This window comes from Pavona decussata, unplaced genomic scaffold (genome assembly GCF_977016875.1).
Source record: "Pavona decussata unplaced genomic scaffold, jaPavDecu1.1 SCAFFOLD_237, whole genome shotgun sequence".
Taxonomy (NCBI): domain Eukaryota; kingdom Metazoa; phylum Cnidaria; class Anthozoa; order Scleractinia; family Agariciidae; genus Pavona; species Pavona decussata.
Genome location: NW_028145642.1, coordinates 1061237 through 1080646, shown reverse-complemented (window position 1 = coordinate 1080646; position 19410 = coordinate 1061237). Strand labels below are relative to the sequence as shown.

The following is a 19410-nucleotide window of genomic DNA, read 5'->3' as shown; positions in this document are numbered from 1 at the left end:
CTGGGGTATGCTATAAATCACACCAAAAGAAATGGAGGAGGTCACAGATTGAAATGACAAGTGCCCAAAATGAAAACGTTTAAAATTTTCCTGTTCCTCGTACAGATTGGGTATGTCCCTAAACTATAGCTTAATTTGCAGCTCTTGGTGCACTGGTTGTTGTCAGATATTAACATGGCCTAAGAAGTACAAAGATAAAAAGTTCCAAAAGTTGCAGGGGTGGTAAATCAAGTCTTGTATAGGAGGAGGGCATGATATTATGCCTTCCATGTGCAGATCTTTCCAAGATCTTTTAGTTGTGCAAATTTCACACAAATTGACTGAATATTGAACATGTAATTGCATCTTGTGCCATATGGTACTATCGGGGCTTAAATGGTTAACCTTCCTTTCCTTAATGGTGATTATGAAACTTGGGGTAAACACTGTGTAGTAAGAAGCTTTTATCATAACAAAAATAATGATCTCAGAACAACAAGTGCAAAACAGACGAATTTCCTTAAAGGGAGAATCAAGATCTTCTTAAGACATGGGGAGAACTAGAGAAAAATTGGCCACTTTTATCTAGTTGCAATCTATTACTATCTTGGCCATCTGTAGCCAAAGGAACTTGTTTATAGTTTCAGAAAAATAGAGTATTACCACCGACAAAAGGTGTGTCATACCTACCCCTTTGATATTAATAATTGGTAAACTTACCTTTTCTCTCTTTGGTACACTGGAAGCACAATGAAATTGTCATCATCATCATTCTCAGATTTGCTTTGTAGCAGTTCATAACTGAACAAAAACAAAATTATAAACAACAGAAAAGAAGGGAAGATGGCAAGTCCCCCACACATCAAACACTACCAATGATAATATTACAGCGTATATTATATAGCTTTTCAATCTAATTGTAGTAAATGGTCATTCTGCATGGCTATTTAAAGAACAATCCCTTATTATAGTTCTGATCATGTTCTAGTTTAAGAATTAGCACCTTGTGAAACTCTCAAGTGGTTGTAACACATTGTAAGTCACAATCAATACATGATGCATGGGATACTTTTTTCAACCAAACAGAATATCTACTCTGATCCGCGTATGTAGTCATTGCTCAGATTTTATTTCAAAGGGAAACCAGTAAGTGGCACTGGCGAAACATCTGTTTAGTAAGCCTACTCACACACTTGATGAACATTCTCGTATTACCTTCTTTCCTCATAGAGCAAGCTTTGGAAACTGATAACAGATTGGTAATAATAATCATAGGGCATGGGGCTTTACTTTCCCTAATTATGACCTCTTGGTGTAAAGTACTTGAGATACTGTAACTCTGTTACTTACACAAATATGTCGTCTCTGTCAAGAATCTGGGTCAGTGATTCAGTCAAAGCAAACACCTTGTGAAACCTGTGGTTGTAGACGTCAGTAACCACCATCTAACAAAATAATAGTAAAATTACTAAATCAATAACTACCAAGTTGATGCTAGGACTGCATCATAATTTGCAAATTCTATCATTCCCTCTTTCTTAGTGAGGCAAATAAATAAATGATGATGATGAAGACGATGATGATTCCATTCCACTGTACATACTGACAGACTGCCTCCAGTCCCCATTTTTTCTAGGTATTAGCCAGTATTAAACCAACTGAGCCCTATCACAAAAGCCAAAGGTTCAAATGAGAATCACTCCTCCCTCGTTTGGTCTCAATCCTCTGCATCTTATATTCCTTGCCCGTTATTTTTTCACTGCCACAGGAGAAAATTTGACTGCAAGCAGTCTAACATACTGACAGTGCATAACATTTTATGTACTTGGCAAGTGCATATTTTTATATTAGTAGGTTTCCTTCAAGGCAAATATGATAGGATGTACATGTAAGTCATGATATGATAGGCAAATATGATAGGGTGTACATGTAAGTCATGAAATAAACTGTTTTCCCTTAAAGCAGCATGGTGTCTCTTCTTCTTGAAGAGTGTTTTTAAAGAATCTGTACCAAAACTATGTTAATAAACAAAGATGGTAGATTTTAAGTTCCATGATGAACTGAGAACAAAGTACCGTTCATCATGTTCATGCTGAGTACAGAAACCTTCCATACACTGGCCAGATACCTTAATGACTATTAGGTACTGGGAACCTTTTAAATGGCCTAGGTTGCAACAAGTCTTGGCATGTTAAACATGACATCTTTCTCCAACAACTAGGTTACTGCTGGAAAATTGGCCAACTTGCCCATTTTGAAGATAAATTTGTGGCTGAGCATACATATCCAAAAAAACAGTCTGAGTCAATGTTGACTCAAATGTTAATTAAATGTTAATTTGTCTTGTGCTTCAGTGTTAAAAAAAACTCTACACTTCCTGTTTCCTCCAAACTTAGCATTATAATTAGGCAAATAGATGTATATTGCAAGGAACTTCAAAAGAAGTAACTTGAACCAACTACATATCTTTCTATATGGTGACCTATTCACATGCGTGACTCCCCATGTAATTTCATGCTTAAGGTAATAGAAAGCTTACCTTCTCTTTAGGAATCTTGGTTTCTTTTGACAAAACATCAAGTAAATCAGAAACATTACCCATCTTTGGTACAGTTAATTTATACTGCAACAGAAACATAAAAGTACCCGTAATAATTTTCAATCATCATCGATACTAAACTACCTGATCAAGTCATTAATTTTATGATGTTGATATCAACTACTTCAAATGCCATTTGCATTTCAAACATACAACCTTCTGGTTGGTTCTTGACAAACAATGTCCCTAAGTTTAGACAATTTCTTCCAGAAATATTCTGGATCCATCCTATATTCCAATTAATGGACTACAGAATTCATCAAAAATCAGTTCCCAAAAGAATGGACATAATTTATAAAAATGAAATATCCTTGCCAGAAGTGACTCAGGAAACTGTTCTTCCATGATAACTTTCAAGCAGATGGGAATGTTTTATCAACTTCCCACTCAGAAATATTCCTTACACAACACATTGCCCATTCAGAGAAAACTGTACTCTATTCTGCTACCAGGAAGAGAATACATGTAGATAGAAATTATGCTAGTATACCTATTTTTTAACCAATGTATAGGAAACAAATTAAGAGAACAGTGACTGGCCAATCCAGAAGAGAGACAAAGGAAGAGAACCAGATATGTCACTAATTCACATACAGGGCCATGTTTAATAAACACAGCAACTGAGCTACTACAACATTCACTTAACTACAATAACAAAACTCACCAGGGTTGGTTTCCGAAGAGGATCACTTCGCACCAGAAATATATCAAGGCTTCTCTCCTTTTTGACTGGCAGCGGCAGGGAAAGGTAGCAGAATGGATCAAATGTCACAGAAACCTTGATTTAACCACAAAGAAATAGTTGATAAATGAGAGACCAACCCAGTTTTAAAAGTATGTAACTTAAGCAGTTGCAGAAGAAAGTTTTTTTTCAGAACTGCTCAACTTGCACATTGTACATGAACATACATGTAAATACAGTGATGACTTCTCATTTATTAATTTTTTCATCCACAGTTAAAATGCATGACTTTCATATTCATGTATTAATTTCCCTGACAAAGGAATAAATTACCATAATACTCCAGGACAATTTGAACATTGTATGTAAGTTAATTTCCATTCAAGGCCTTAAGAGGCCTTAATGTAAAATTTGGGTTCCAAATTATTGTTTGGGCAACCAATTAACCCTGCCAAATTGACCACTTCACAACAAGTTAAAAAAATTATTTTTGTCAAGAACTAATTAAAACTCCTCTAGTAATGCCCATTTTTGTTTTGTTCGCTTTTTTTTTCCTTGTATTTTTTGTGTCGGTCACTCATCCCACACTTCCAGGTTTTGCCCAGTCAAAACATGGCAATCTGGTGGTTGAAGGTTAGATTAAATATGAAAATATTCTATGTAGAGACTTTGTATTTTTTATTTTGATGGGAAAAGAGAGTTTGTTGAAAGGCTCTGCTATATGTGGGCGGTGTATTCCTGTGAAAGATATAAGTATAAAATTATTAAATAAAGTTGTTGTTGTTGTTGTCGTCGTGTTGGGAGAGATTTCAAGCGAGATGGAAGGTAAAATATGATTGTCGGAGGAGTGTCTGAGGGTGTTCTGAGCTGATTTGCATGGGGTTTGGGTGGTGCAAAGTCATTTGGGTTTTAAAATTATTGATGTGCCATGATTGCTGGAGGGTATAAAGCAATGAGTCAATGGTTTAATAGCAAAACTGGTCATGTTGTAGTTAGCCAGATCTGTGTGGCCTTAGTGGCAACTGGCGCAGCACTTTAAGCTTACGGCTCTGGGTTCAGTTCTCACCATGGTCAAAGGAAGTTAAATTCAAATTCAAAAACAGTGCAAAAAGTCCAAAATTTGGCCTGGGGAGGGGGGTGGGGAAATCTGAGAAGTGTATAGTGGGACAAAAAATTTCCACTGGCCAATTAAAATACCCAAACTGTTACAACTTGCATTTACTCTAAGTTTTATGTTTATGTTCCTTACAAGGTGTGTTAATGAACCAAATGCTACTTTCTTAATTGGCATGCATACATGTAGGTCTGCATACAGCTATAATCAGCAATGCTCATATAGTGCCAACACGGTACTAAAGAAAGATGCAGGTTAATGACAAGCTCAAGAAATGAAATAGAAAAGATAAAATGTTCCTCTTTTCTCAAGGATGGGACAAGGAAAAAAATCTGAGTCCCTTATGGGAATGGAACTTATGTGAGAAGAGGGTTCCTCTAACCTTACTGCAATCAGGACAAACCAGAGTGGATTTGAAAAGTCCATGAAATATGTCCACAATAATGGAGTTGTTCCTCTGCAGGTGATTGTGCCATGATTCCTTGGCAACAACCTGTAATTTAAAACAAAATATTAACAGACCTCCAAAGATGAATTCTTTTCAAAAACTGTAAAAGCTTGGTTTCTGAATGTGTTAAAAGCTACAGTTCACAATATTGAGTTACTAACATTTCTGTTTTTACCAGACGTAACTAATCGATGACAAATCAATGTAATCACTAGACAATCGATGGGTAATCAGTTGATTAGTCATTGATCATTGCCGATGATTAATGAATAATCGATAGGCCACAACATTTTCAGTCATTGATTAGTTATTAATTGCATTGATTAGTCATCAATATAATCTTGTGGGTACACAAACCATACCAAATCAAAATAAATAAATAAAAACAACCTCTTCAAGGTACATGTCACGACGGCAACTTTATTTAACCTATAACAACGGCATCTGAAATATCAGACTCTTTTACTTCTGTAGTACGCTACGAAGGTCTTAGGTACATAAAGCGACCAGTGAGAGTCGTGTTTGGCCTGTCACCTTTTTAAAAATATCTACAGCATAATAACCTATGTGTAATCAATAAATAATCAACCACATGGCCACTGAGTAATCAATAGGCCACAAAAGTTTTGTTCATCGATTAGTCATTGATTACCCATTGATCACCGCCAATAATCAAATACTAATCAGTTGACTACTCATTGATTGCCCAATGATTACTGTACTCGTTGATGTCATTGATCGTTGATTAGTTACATATGGGTTTTAATTGCATGTACATGTATGTTATTCACTTCTCCCTCTGCATGACATTCTAATCATTTCAGATAATCCCAACAAATGACCGCAGGATCTTTTATACATCAAATATTGTAAAAAAAAGTCTGGCCAAAGCACAAAACAGAAAACTACTGTAAGAACACAGCCTGTATGCATGTATATTTAATATTTACATGTAAAACAAGTGAGTTCATCTTTCATGGTTAACCTTAACAAACGTAAATTTGTAGCTAAAAATAGTATTGCTTTCTAAAAGTATATTTAAGGAGGCTGGAAAGGGTTTTCAGCTGGGCGAGCATGCATCTAACACACCTATGCCATAGCAAAGGTGCATACACTGTACATCATTGAAAGTGGAAATGAGGAGTAAAATCGTGCGCACCGGAAACAAAACCTGCAGGAAACATTTGTTTTTATCTCAAAATTTTGCACAATAACCTATCTTCAGTTTTTGTATGCGTGCAATATTCATTATGCCACTTTAAATAGAAATGTTTGGGAGAAAGAAATTCAATAGAATTTTCTGTAGGTAGCTGAAAAAATTCCTTTTTTTGATATGGGAAGATCTACTGGATAACTTTTTGTCATATTGCAAGAGGCGTTAAAAAGAATTAGGGGGCATTCTGACAAAGCAATAAAAGTGGTACATGTAGGTTACCAAGTTACTTAGTTTTTACTATTTGCAAAAACTGAGCTTTAGAGGTCCTTTTTGTGGAGCTGACCTATTGCCATGGCAACCAACAAAAGAGTTACAAAGATGTTTATAGTTGGTTCACATGATCAGATGCAATTCTTCTGTAACCCTTCATTGTTTGACAAACACTATTAAATAGCAATACAAACCCTTACAAGCCTTCTTAATTAACTGAACAATTTTATGTTTTACTTATTCACACCTACTTAATACACTCGACTAGAACTTGACAAATATGTTAACAAAAAAGGAAAACTCACTTCATCAGGGCGGCCATCAGCATCCTTTAGCTCTACATAAGGCTTCTTTCTAACACGGTTTAAATCCTCATGAAGGCCATCCAACAAGAAAGCAAGAAGCTCCTGAGAATCCTGCTGCTGATAACCAGAAAACTGTGGTGCAAACCGCCCAACTTGCATCTTGAATTGTCTTGGAGCCACTGAGCTATATTGTTCTTTCCAGATTTGATTGAGAAGCCCTGCATATGCATTAGCAATCTCACCCCTCATCCCCAAAGGGTTATCCCGATTCAGCTCATCTTTATAGTTTCCAGACAAAAAGTATTTAGTCAGTGGGACAGTGTTACTTAAGCATTGCAGAGCAGAGTTCATGAAACAAGTATTTCCAAGATTTCCAAGTCCTGTAAGTCCTGGTAAGGAACTGCTTGACCTTAGTCCCTCATATCCCCATGAATTCCGTGAGCTGTAACTGCTGTATCTGAAAGAGGTGTGATATAAACAGCAGTCTGAGCTGCCAAGCCACTGAAACATAATTATACCTCCCTTGTTCAATTAGTGGCCAGCCTTCTGAATAGTCATTGAGGTGAGGCACCCCTAAAACATTTTTTAAATTCTTACTTTCTATGCATGTACAGTGTAACTAACATTTTCCTTCAGTGATGAGCTGCCATGCCTCTTGAGTAACATGGTTTGAAATTGTTCCTGGTTTTTTGATTGCTCTGCATTCAAACTTGAATGGAGTTTTTAAAAAAACAACTGACAATTGTAGAAACTGTCAGTTATGTACACATACTTCCTTCTTTCAGACTGATTTTTTTCTATCAAATATGTATAATTTTGGAAGGTCAAAAAATCAAAATTGCAACAATAATTATTAGGAATGATGGATTACCCAGAAGAAGATTGACTTCTTCTTTCTGCAGTACTTGATGTTACCTGGCAATGGAAAATACATTAAACTATTTATAATTTTGTTATCAGCACACAAAAGACATATAAGCAATGGTTTAATCACTGGGATATTCAACAACAGCACTAGACTATTATAATTATAGTAATTACAAAGATCAGAGTACTTACTGTCGAAGATGAGTATGAGCTGCAACCAAAATAGTAAGAACATGTTATTCAATAGTTAGTTTATCTCATAAATACATGCCACTTCCAAAACAACGCCTAATAAATAAACACATTTACTGCTTATCATGACTGGTATAACATACATATACATGTACCACTAAAACTATATAAAGTAGCAAAAGAGTATTACACAATATATGTAGCTTACAAACAGACAGAATTACATTACATGGATCAAGTTGAGAATGATGATTGATCAGTAAATGACACAGGCATACTCGGAAAAAAATTGAGTGCTCCTATCAGGAGTTGACCCTAAGACCTTTACCCTCTGATTACTAGTTTGGATGCTCTACCACTGAGCTACAGGAGACTTGTGGGAGCTAAGGCCATTGAACTACATGTATGTATCAAGTTACATGTAAAACTATGCTGCAAGTGAATGCAAATGAAAGTACAGTACCTTTGCCTTGTTTGACGTGGCCATGTACCATCTTCATTCTTTTGCTCTATAATGAGAACCTTAAAAACACAACAACAACAAAGTTACAAACCAAGATCAAAAACAATTAACTTTCATTTCAGCTAAGCCCAATTCCTATGTCCTCTCCACAAAAGAACACCACATATTTTAAATAATGCACCACAACATCATTCATGACCTTGCATGTAATACCTCTCCAGTAGTTCTCCACCATTATGAAGAAGTCTGAATTAAATATAAGATTGGAATAACTATTCACTCACAAGTCAGTGAACAAAGTACATGCAAGTAAGTGCACAGATGTTTTTCTTTAATTTTATTGAGGATGACATCAGTTGTAAATAATACTATGTCACAACATTGCATGTATTACACTAAAAAAAATAGACAATTTTTAACATGCATGTACATGTACTAAATCAATCAAAATTATTATTGTTCCCAGCTCCTTTACTTTTTTTTATTTTCTTTCTTTTCCTGGTCTTGCAGGGCACAGACATTGTTTGTTCACCTTTGTTACAAAACCATGATTGTTCAAATATGGAATAAAATAAAGTGATGGTATATTTTAAGCCTGGTGAATGAATGAGAATGATATTTTTTTTTTCAGTGAGTGACACAGGCATACTACGAAAAAAGAAATCTGAGTGCTCCTATCAGGAGTCGAACCTAAGACCTTTCGGATGCTCTACCACTGAGCTATAGGAGACTCATGGGAGCTAAGGCCATTACAGACGGTGCCTACTAACACCAAAATACTTTTTTAGAGATAATTAGGTAACAATTATTCTAAAAAGCAGTAAAACACAAAACAATGTATGGCATTTTTTTTCCCAGATTGAAGCTTTATTATCTCTGAAAAATGCAATTGGTTACCCCCAAAAGCACATGTTAAGTTCTCCGCGCAAGAATATCTCTGTATTTAGTCAGCCATCACCCATAGGAAACCAGAGTATCGCGAGATGCTCAGAAAATATGTGCAGTAACAATAGTAGGCACCGTCCTTAAAGTAGGTTCATGGGACAAACATCCTTCCATGGATGTTTGGCATGGATGCCTGACCCATCCGTTCATGGGACGGGCATACTCGGAAAAAAAGAAACCCAAGCGCTCCTATAGCTAAGGCCATTACAGACGGTGCCTACTAACACCAAAATATTTTTTTAGAGATAATTAGGTAACAATAATTACTATTCTAAAAAGCAGTAAAACACAAAACAATGTATGGCATTTTTTTTCCAGATTGAAGCTTTATTATCTCTGAAAAATGCAATTGGTTACCCCCAAAAGCACATGTTAAGTTCTCCGCGCAAGAATATCTCTGTATTTAGTCAGCCATCATCCATAGGAAACCAGAGTATCGCGAGATGCGCAGAAAATATGTGCAGTAACAATAGTAGGCACCGTCCTTAAACTAGGTTCATGGGACAAACATCCTTCCATGGATGTTTGGCATGGATGCCTGACCCATCCGTTCATGGGACGGGCATACTCGGAAAAAAAGAAACCCAAGCGCTCCTATCAGTGCTCCTGATAGGAACACTCAGATTTCTTTTTTCCGAGTATAGACCCTTTGCATAAATGGCACCCAAATTTAAATAACAATACTTGATACATCCTAAGCCTCGTGTTTATGTTTCCAGACAAAAGATTTTTCACATGAATACGAGGCTTAGGATGTATAAGGTATTGTTATTCAAATTTGGGCGCCATTTATGCAAAGGGTCTTGCCTGTGTTGCTCACTGAAAAAATACATCACTCTCAAAGCCGTTGTTGTTTGATTGTTTTTCTTCATTTTTGAGTGGAAAAAACATGATTTTGACAGAATCTCTGTCCATAATAATTTATATAGAACAACCTAAGAATGTACATGTATGTAATTATTCCCTAGTTAGGGAAACAAATCAGCATATAAATTATCTCCCTGAACATGGAATAGTTTTGTTATGCTTACTGTACCTGTCCCTGATAGAGACCAGCATCCTGCACAGTGCTTTCCATGTTAGTGAGAAGTTCACATGAGTTACTCATGTACTTGTTCCATACTCGCGTTTCAGTGTCCTCTGGAATATTGAAAGTCTTTTTCATTTCTGACATAACATCACCTGCATGGCATATTCAGAGAAACAAAGTTAATATACTACATAAGTGTATAAACTTCAACTGGTTGTACATTTCATCATTACGGGGAATTCAGGGTCCCAAGGGGATACTAATTGAAGGTACATGTATATTACTGAAAGTTAAATTTTTGGCCACTGAAATTGTGGTCTGTGGTTTGGCCTGAACAACATATTAATTTAATTGAATCTGAGGAGTTTTAGTTCAGCCTGCACTTAAAGATCTTCAAATTCAAGCACGTCATTACAGATTTTTTGTTATGATACAAATTTTTTTCTTGTTTTATCCCACACCATACACTAGTAAAAGAAAAAAAAATGTATTATTTAGTAGTAAACGTTCTTATGTTTCATGACTGTAAATTCCTTCTGTTATGTAATTTGACTTGACAGTTGAAGCCAACAAACTGCTTCCTATTACCTTTTCACATGATTAATGATTGCTCTGGGAAACTTGCATTCTGTAGATGTCTTTACTTACATGACACAACAAATATGTTTGAACAGTTGGTTATGTGTGTGTGTAGTTGGGTATGTACATGTAGGAGGAAGATGTTTTTGGAAGCCATTCTTGGAGTTACGTATTCTTGGGTGCTTTATAACAAATATAATGCACCCAAAAATTGTTCTACATGTACACTGAATACAACTCACCAATAGTATCTCCTTTACTGAACTGCTTTGTGATCAAGGTTTTCGGGTCTGAATGCTGTGAGAGTTTGAACTCCATCAGGTATACCTCAACCTTACAGCTTTTGACATACATGCCATGTACCACCACTTTCCTCTGTAGAGCCTGTTGATCTGATGTCATCCCATACCATGACACAAGCTTATACCATGCTTCTTCAGGTAGAAGGTTATAATCAAGCTCGTCTATCAGATGTTCCTTTAGAGTACAGCCATCAGCTGAATAAAAAGTCAAATATAAATATACATGTACAATGAATTTAGAGCTTTGTTAATTCTACACAAATGCCAGACACTAAAGGGAACAGAACTAGGAGCTCCATGCATGCATCCCAAGGCATCTATATTTTGGCTATTCCTGTTTTAGCTTTCCTCCCTATGTGCCATATTTATACCATTATATGTATTCCTATCAAATTTAAAGTAAGGCAGTATATGATATTCAAATCTTTCTACTGGGTTTTAGTTTAGTACTTAATTTTAACTAAGTTTTAGTTTTCATTAACTCTTTAAACGGTGTGATATCTTTTAATAACAGAGACTGGTAATATACATGTAGCATATGGGGATCAACTATTCAGTACTATTTGATTGCCCCATCATAGTTTTGGTTGTCCAGGACAACTGTTAATTTTGAACCCTATAACTGACCTGACATTTTCTTACAGGTGTATTACCATGCATAACATGCACTGAAAATATTTGCCTTGTGGTTCGATTGGTTCACTTGGTTGTTTGACTAGCTATTTGGAGGAATTACATTGGTTTTGGAATAAGTGTCACTGTCCTATGAACCTAGTTTAATGGCCTTAGCTCCCACAAGTCTCCTGTTGCTCAGTGGTAGAGCATCTGAACTAGTAATCGGAAGGCCTTAGGTTCGACTCCTGATAGGAACACTCACTGAACAACAACAACAAAACCACTCTATTAAAAATAGATAGTTACAAGGTGTTTATATACCTACCCGCAAATAGCTGAAGCTAGTCGAGGCGGGTAGGTATGTTTATACAAAACTAAATACAAATACATTTAATGTTTACATCTGAATTGACTAAAATAAAAGTTAAATAAGTAGTAAACAAACAAGTGATGCAAAAAAAAAAAAAAAAAAGATTCGCTAGCTGATAGAAATTAAAGGATTTTTACATATTCACAAGCTTTTTATTATTTCAAGAATTGAAGAAGGTGTAAGGTAAGCATTTTCATTCTCATTTATTCACCAGGCTTAAAAATATTCCACCACATTCTATTCCATTGTGCATATGCCACACATGGCATTCCACTCCTAGCAGTATGAAGGATATTTCTCACATGAACCTAGTTTAATGGCCAAGGTTAGCTCCCATGAGTCTCCTGTAGCTCAGTGGTAGAGCATCTGAACTAGTAATTGGAAGGTGTTAGGTTCAACTCCTGATAGGAACACTCTGATCTTTTTTTGCAATTAGGCCTTTGTCACTTACTGAATAATACATCATTACCTCGGTTTTGTTTTTGACAATAAGCTGAAAACTGTTCAGACAAAAGAATTACATGTACACTGCATTTCAATGTCACCTATATATTTTCATGAACATGTATATACCTGAAAACAGACTCGAATTGTCCAAAGGACCAGGATTGTTTGCCTGATCTCCAACTCCAAACTGATCCCACGTATCAAATCCAACAAACTTCTTCCATTGTTTAAACCAGCGGCAGTCAACAAGATACCTGCATAGAAACAAAACAAACTTTCTTTTCATTGCCGGGAGGAAAGAATGTTAACTTTTTTCCAAGCTGTCATTGAAAGTTTGTTAAAATTTTTTCAGGTAACTAAATAAAAAGAGAGATCCCAAACTTGCCCTTAAGAAACAAAGAATTTTAGAAGAAAGCAAAAAGAAAAATCAGTATCAATGAAGAATTTGTTTACAAATGCAGTTACTTTCAAAAGGGCTAACAACTCATTTCATCTTTTACCACTGTACACAAAGTAAAGTCAGCCTAAAGAATACTTCATTACCATTCATAACCAGTATATATTAAGTTACAAATTCAACAAAATCCTCTACTCCTCTTCTACACATATAAGGACCCTAAAATTCCCATTGGCTCTCCACACACTGACACAGGAGGGTGGTTGGGAGAATTCAAAATGTACATCCCAGTCATAAGTTTTCCAGACTACCTGTGTCCCCCAACAAACAAACACAAAGCAGTCTTTTTCTATCTACATTTGAAAAATAAAACCAAAACAATGTGATGTGAGGATATACCCAAGTTCACATAAACAGTTGTGTATTAAAAACGGGTGTGCAGCAAATCAGAGATCATGAGTTTTGATTGACATGAGACACACTCTTGTTCATATAGCTTGAAGTTCAGCCGTCCTCTCAGTTGCTTACTCCTAAGAGAGATGTGTCACGACTGAATAAACTAGCCATTTATGCTACCCAGTGACGTCACGACACGCAATTGACGATTAATTAAAATAGTACTGTGAAACTTCATCCGATGCAAAATACTTCAATACCCAGTATCAAGGGCTCCTGTGAGCCAGGCTTTTAGCCAGGCGGCCGTCCAGCCGTCCAAAGGACGGCCACTTCTCAGAAATGAGAGATTTTTGACGGCCTGTTTTGGGCGGCCATTTACGAACTTCTGTGCTTAACGTAACAAAACATTGTCAATAAATTAATAAAATTTAATATTTTTCTTCTACTCAAGCAGTTTAAGGCCTGGGTCAAGGGGTTTTAAGAGGAAAAATGGTTTATTCTAGATAACTTTAACAAATTCAATGGCACTGAACTGAAATTTGGAAGATAAAAAGATCTCATCATTCTGAAAATTTCTAAGCATAATAAGTAGTGCTATAGATCAGGTGACATGTCACGTGATCATTTTTGTGAAAAAAGCAAAGATTTGACAGGTAGGCGACGATTTTAAGAGATAACATCAAACAAAAACGCGTTTCTAATGAAGATTAAATATCTCCATCGCTTCACGTTTGGAATGATCGTCCATTGTTCTCCAGAAAAAAATTATCAGGGCAAAGGTCATATTTTAGTCCACAATTCAACCTTTGATCGTTAATTTCTCCAATTTAAAAACTTAAGGACAGTCATTCCAAACGTAGAAAGTTAAATATTTAAAATCTGCTTCCGAAACACCAATTCAGTTATCTTTATAAAGAAAATTCGCCGCCATATCGCCGATTTACGAAATTCTCATTTTTTGGTCACGTGATGTGTCACGTGATCAAAATTATACGTTAAGGCAAAAGAAAACATCAAGTTTAATATTCAGGGAAAATTTTATCCTTTTCTAAGCAGACAAACCGAAGATATAGGGGATTATTCATAATTTTTGAACACCCTCCAAACCCAGGCCTTAAACTGCTTGAGTATATTAACACTTTTTCTAGCGAGTTTCCTTTCTGTTTTGATCTCAACCGCGAAGAATATAAAATCCAAATGACGCACAATTTAGGCCCATAAGCAGTTCAACAGTTTAGACCTTATATTGGTTTATTAAACTGACTTACAGTTGTAATTGAGTAGATTTGTTTTCTTCGAAAAGGTCTTAGGCTTTGCACTACCAATTGTCTGAATGTAAATAATGACTACGCAACACATAAATTAAAGTTCTTTACTGAAAATAATAAAAGATGTTGCATTTCTGAGATTTTGGGAGACTGGCACTTGTAGACCAGAATGCAGTTCGACCAACAAAGCCACGCATATCTGTTCTTTTGTGTAAATCATGGCTTGACAACTTCAAATTTCAATCACTCTTCATAACAACTGGAGTTCCTGTCCCAAATATAATTCAATCTTACACAAGGTAAGTTGAGAGAAGGATAGATTAGTAAAATTATCAAGGAAAAACAGCGGTTTAATAGGTAAATTGAAAGACGTTTACGGCTGTCAGAATCGCGGAAATCACGTCTAAGAGGCTTCAATTTTTCAAAATTTTCTGGGGGAGCATGCCCCCAGACCCCCCTAGCAGCATGGCGCCTGCGGCACCATGCTATGTGGGCCTTCGGCCCACATAACATTTGGACTCCCACTTTCAAAATCCTGGCTAAAACCCTGCTGTGAGCCAACTGGTGAATGCAGAGATGAATAGTGGGAACCATAAAGCAGTACTCACATCAAACCATGCTACAAGGATTCGTGAACGCCATGCCGCATTGCGGGAATGCATCATGTCTAAACAATTAAATCACACGCACTCTGACGCCTTCCGATACTTGAGGCAACGCACAGGTGGACGTGTGTGTTCTTTTGGTGGTTTGCGTGGTTGCCAATCGACAAAAAAACATCCAGCTGTTCTTCTAAGAACCTCCGTATTTTTTTCCTCACTTTGTGTTGTTGCCGAATGAAACTAGATACATGTAAACGATTTTGGTTGCCTGTCATGTGACCTAAATATTGCTGTTTTTAGCATTGTAATACACTGTAGTCCTTTCTGCATTCAAATGATGGCTTCTGTCACGTTTTATAACATTGGAAGATGGTTTCAATCTCACTAAAGTTGCTATTTTGGCTTTAGCCAAGTGAACCTTAATATAGAAATACATCAAGTGTTTGTGATAATTGTGGCTATACATTAGCAAACTTTCAGTGCACTTACATTAAATGTAAGTGCACTGAAAGTTTGCTAACAAATTTTGATCTCCTGAATCGATCTTATCGCTCACACTCAGGACCCTGAATGCAATTTATTGCACCCTTCTGTCAGCATTTTTTTACCTTGGAAGGAGCTTTCTTTCAATCTACCTAAAGTTGCTATTTTGGCTTTAGCCAAGTGAACGTAGATATAGAATTACATCAAGCGTTTGCGATGATTGCCGCTATACATTAGCAAACTTTCAGTGTTAACATTTGTTCTGGTGAATCAATGTTATCGCTCATACTGGACCCCAAAATTATGAAATTTATTGTGAAACTGAAGTTTTAGTTGCTATTTTACCCTTAGCCTTTCACGCATGGAATTGCATTGAATCTTTAAAGGTAATTGAACTTTTTTTTTGCATTTTCCGTAGTAAAAACAACAACAACTGTAATGCGCTTTGGTTTAAAGGGGAAGTGTCACGAAAATTAGATGTCATTTGAAAACCCAAAAATGTTTGTCTGACAACAGAAACAAAAAATAATTGTCTAGTTTTGTTATAAATTATCACCCAAGTGCAATAAAACTGTCAATTTGTGCCCCTGACCAGAGACAGAGTAGATTGAAATGGCTTGAAACTTGAACAATGTTAGGCTAATGTTTTTCAAGTTTTCGTATTTTTGTTTCCAAAATGCGCTGGAACAGAGTACGAGTTGTTACTGTCAAGAATTGAGTTGATTTCTCTCCTCTCGTTGTTCTATAATTATTTTGTAGCAAAGTGAAGGTCTCATTTCACCATTTTTAACAAAAGAGGTCAAAACCCCATGATACTTCCCCTTTAATCGTTCGAGAGCTTGTGTAGTTCATCATTTCAAAATCCTCAAAATCCTTTTTATCTGCAGTCGAGTGATCTTTGGACTATTTTATTTAATTTCAAGCTCCAAAACCTTGTATTTTAACTGTAGGAGGAGAGAGAGAGCCATGAGAATTCGCCAAATTTGCTAAAAGTTTACGACATACTGAGCAAGCAAGCGAGCGAGTGAATTTGCCTCACATTTACGATAACTCGTTTATTGCGCATGCGCGCATTCATGAGTTAAAAGGGAATTGTTCCTACTTTGCCTAAGTGAAAGAATGTATAGTTTGATTGCCATTTTGTTTTCCGTGCTGGTAAAAAGGTAAAAATCTGCAAAAATCTTGGAAGAAGCCAACTAATGGTCAATTAATGCAAACTGGGTGAAACTCGTGACACTTGTAGCTTTCTAGAAATCTTGGGAGAAAACACAAATTTGGATTTCAAGTTGAAGTAAGTCTTTATTCATTCAAGAAATGTTAAAATATCACCGTTGGGTTTAGTTTTTCTTCACACTTGTACACAACTTTGTAGATTTAGTGTTCTGGTACAGCCACCAAAATGAACAAAGTTTTTCTCTTTTAAGCTCAGGCTAAATACTTAACTGAAAAGAAGATGGTTTTCCTATATAATTTCTCCAAGAAAATGATGCACTTTGAAGTCTACAAATGCGTCTGAATGCATGACCCCCACCGACAGTAGCTGATTTTCTAGACCTCAAAGTGCATTATTTTCTTAGAGAGCATACAATTTTTAAAGTAGAAAACCATTTTCTATTTGGTAAATAAACAAGTGTGGCTAGCTTACTTTCCATATAAAAATCATGGTAAAGAAAAACTTCTTTCACTTGGTATTTCCTATGTATGGGCAACTACCTTAATTTGGCATCAAGTCCTCGGCTTATGCGCCGATCAAATCGAAACTTCAACATCCCCCCCCCGGGCAAACCCCGGGCATTTGACTATTCTCTGTGCCCGGGGGTGGGGAATTTGACCTTGCCCGGGTGGGGTGGGGAAAATTGAACCGGAAGTGTCAGGTTTCAAATCGCTTTTTTTGGGGGGGGCGCCGAAGTCGCTAACAGCTATAAATACGTGTTTGGACGAGATGGAGGAGTTTAAAGGAAGAGATACAGCATTACAAAAAAATGTTACAAAAAAGGTCTTCAAAAGTGAGATGCTTAAATATTAATTTGTTTTTATAGATTGTATATAAACGATGTAGATTTTTTATACAATGAGTCAAGCTGCGGCTTTGTCCTGCAGTGAATAGTGAAAGAAATAAACACTGTCGAATGAAAAACCGCTTTGGCTTAAGTTGCAGAATATCCTGCCACTCGAACAGCATTCTACGTAGCCGGCTAACTAATTAATATGTATTTCTAGTTCTTTAAACGATGTAGTTTTTTATGCAATCAGTCAAACTGCACCTTTCTCCCGCATTTGTGTCTGCAGAGGTTTATAGAATAGCCATAAAACAGCAGTGAACAGTTAAAGAAAAAAAAAACATTGTCGAATGAAAAACCGCTACTTTGGCTTAAACTGCAGAATACCCTGCTACTCGAACAGTCTACGTAGCCGGCTAACTCATTTTAAATATGTTATTATGTATTTCTCGTTAAACAACCTTCGCCGTGTTTCGGAGTTAGAGCAGCTTACGCTTGCTGATTGACATTGTCCGACTTAATAAATTCAATTTCCAATCATTAGTTTCAATGTTAAAGTTGTGGTTTTTGTAGTAACTCAGGACAGGAGCCGACAACGATTGTTCTTTAGGAGGGGCATTTGAACACCATTTTGGCCCGAGGGGGCGGGAATTTGAACGATCCAATCTTCAAAAGTTCAAATGCCCGGGGTTTGCCCGGGGGGGGGATGTTGAAGTTTCGAGTTGATCGGCGCATTACAGAACAGAAAATGAACCACCTTGAATTCTTCGTCCCTAAACTGACGTTAAACTTTACAGGTGATTTTATACTTGTCTGGAATGATGAGCCACTGATTCATACCAACTACATTTATTATCACTCGCTGACGATCGTGATGCACGAATGTACAAGTGTATGTTCATGTCTGGAGGAATATGATCACTAAGCTGACATGAAATAATTCATTAACGGAAGCTGTGGCGTAATAGAAGGGTTATTTATACAAGGATGAACCAAGATTCATAAAAATATCTATCTAGATCTGGTCAAGAAGAAATTTTAAGTTCATACAGAGGGAAACTTTCACTTCCGTTTCCATGCCATGCATGACAAGACAAATTCGGAACAAGCAGGAAAACCAGGTGATAACCACAGCTTACTCGATAAAACTTACCAGGTATCACCTTTACGTAAAGGTTTCTTCATTTCTTTTGTTATTTCCGTTTTTTGGCTTTCAATGTCGGCCACTTTCTCGACTGGAGCGCTGTGCTCGTCATTTTCACTTGCACCGGCGCCAGCCATTTTGAAGTAATGCAAAGGCATTGTGGTTGCGGTCTACCTCAGAAAGTCATGCGCGCAAAGTTCCTGAGCCGATATTAAGGGGCCGATACCTTAACGATACCAGAGCAAAGAACAATTCGATATTTCACTTGGGAAATGTTCGAAACTGAAGTGGCGAGTGAGTGCTTTCACTGCCAAGTTTTGAACATTTTATGGCGGCATTTTATTGTTGTGATATAAGGGTGTGTTTTGGACTTTTAATTTCAGTTGTTATTTTCTTTCGGTAGTTTTGATGGATATTTTCCAGATGATTTGCCTTTTTCCTGTTGTTCAAAGATTACAGTTAAGAGTTGTGCTGTGGACAGGTTTGCCTACTTCCTTTAACCTAATTGTGCCTCCTCGAAGGTTGAAATACAAGGCAAAACACTTAAGGATTTTATCAGCCTGATTGGTTTCCCTTTCTATCTATTTTCTTAGAACAGTTGTGTTGTTCTTTCCTGTTAGTGTATTTTACCAAAACCAATTCTTATTTGGTTGGGACCATCTGGCCTTGGCTGAATTACGGTCGTTAACATGTTTACAGCACACTATAAAGTAAGGCGTGATTTGAGGGATACACCTAGGAAAGATGTGGAGTAGAC

General features: G+C 36.6%; 1 protein-coding gene across 1 annotated transcript in view; it reads right to left on the bottom strand.

The window, feature by feature from the left end:
• The window catches only part of LOC146457784 (ubiquitin carboxyl-terminal hydrolase 15-like), a 31285-nt gene extending 12489 nt beyond the window's left edge, over positions 1-18796 (bottom strand). The window contains exons 1-13 of the mRNA XM_085091581.1: positions 18663-18796; positions 12490-12617; positions 10872-11126; positions 10057-10202; positions 8076-8134; positions 7613-7631; positions 7425-7468; positions 6554-7010; positions 4757-4867; positions 3243-3356; positions 2519-2602; positions 1330-1424; positions 700-780 (exon numbers count right to left, since the gene is read on the bottom strand). Of these exons, the coding sequence (XP_084947707.1) occupies positions 700-780; positions 1330-1424; positions 2519-2602; positions 3243-3356; positions 4757-4867; positions 6554-7010; positions 7425-7468; positions 7613-7631; positions 8076-8134; positions 10057-10202; positions 10872-11126; positions 12490-12617; positions 18663-18790 (1721 nt within the window). The 5' untranslated portion in view covers positions 18791-18796. The remainder of the gene's footprint in view (positions 1-699; positions 781-1329; positions 1425-2518; positions 2603-3242; positions 3357-4756; positions 4868-6553; positions 7011-7424; positions 7469-7612; positions 7632-8075; positions 8135-10056; positions 10203-10871; positions 11127-12489; positions 12618-18662) is intronic.
• Positions 18797-19410: the final 614 nt, after the last annotated feature.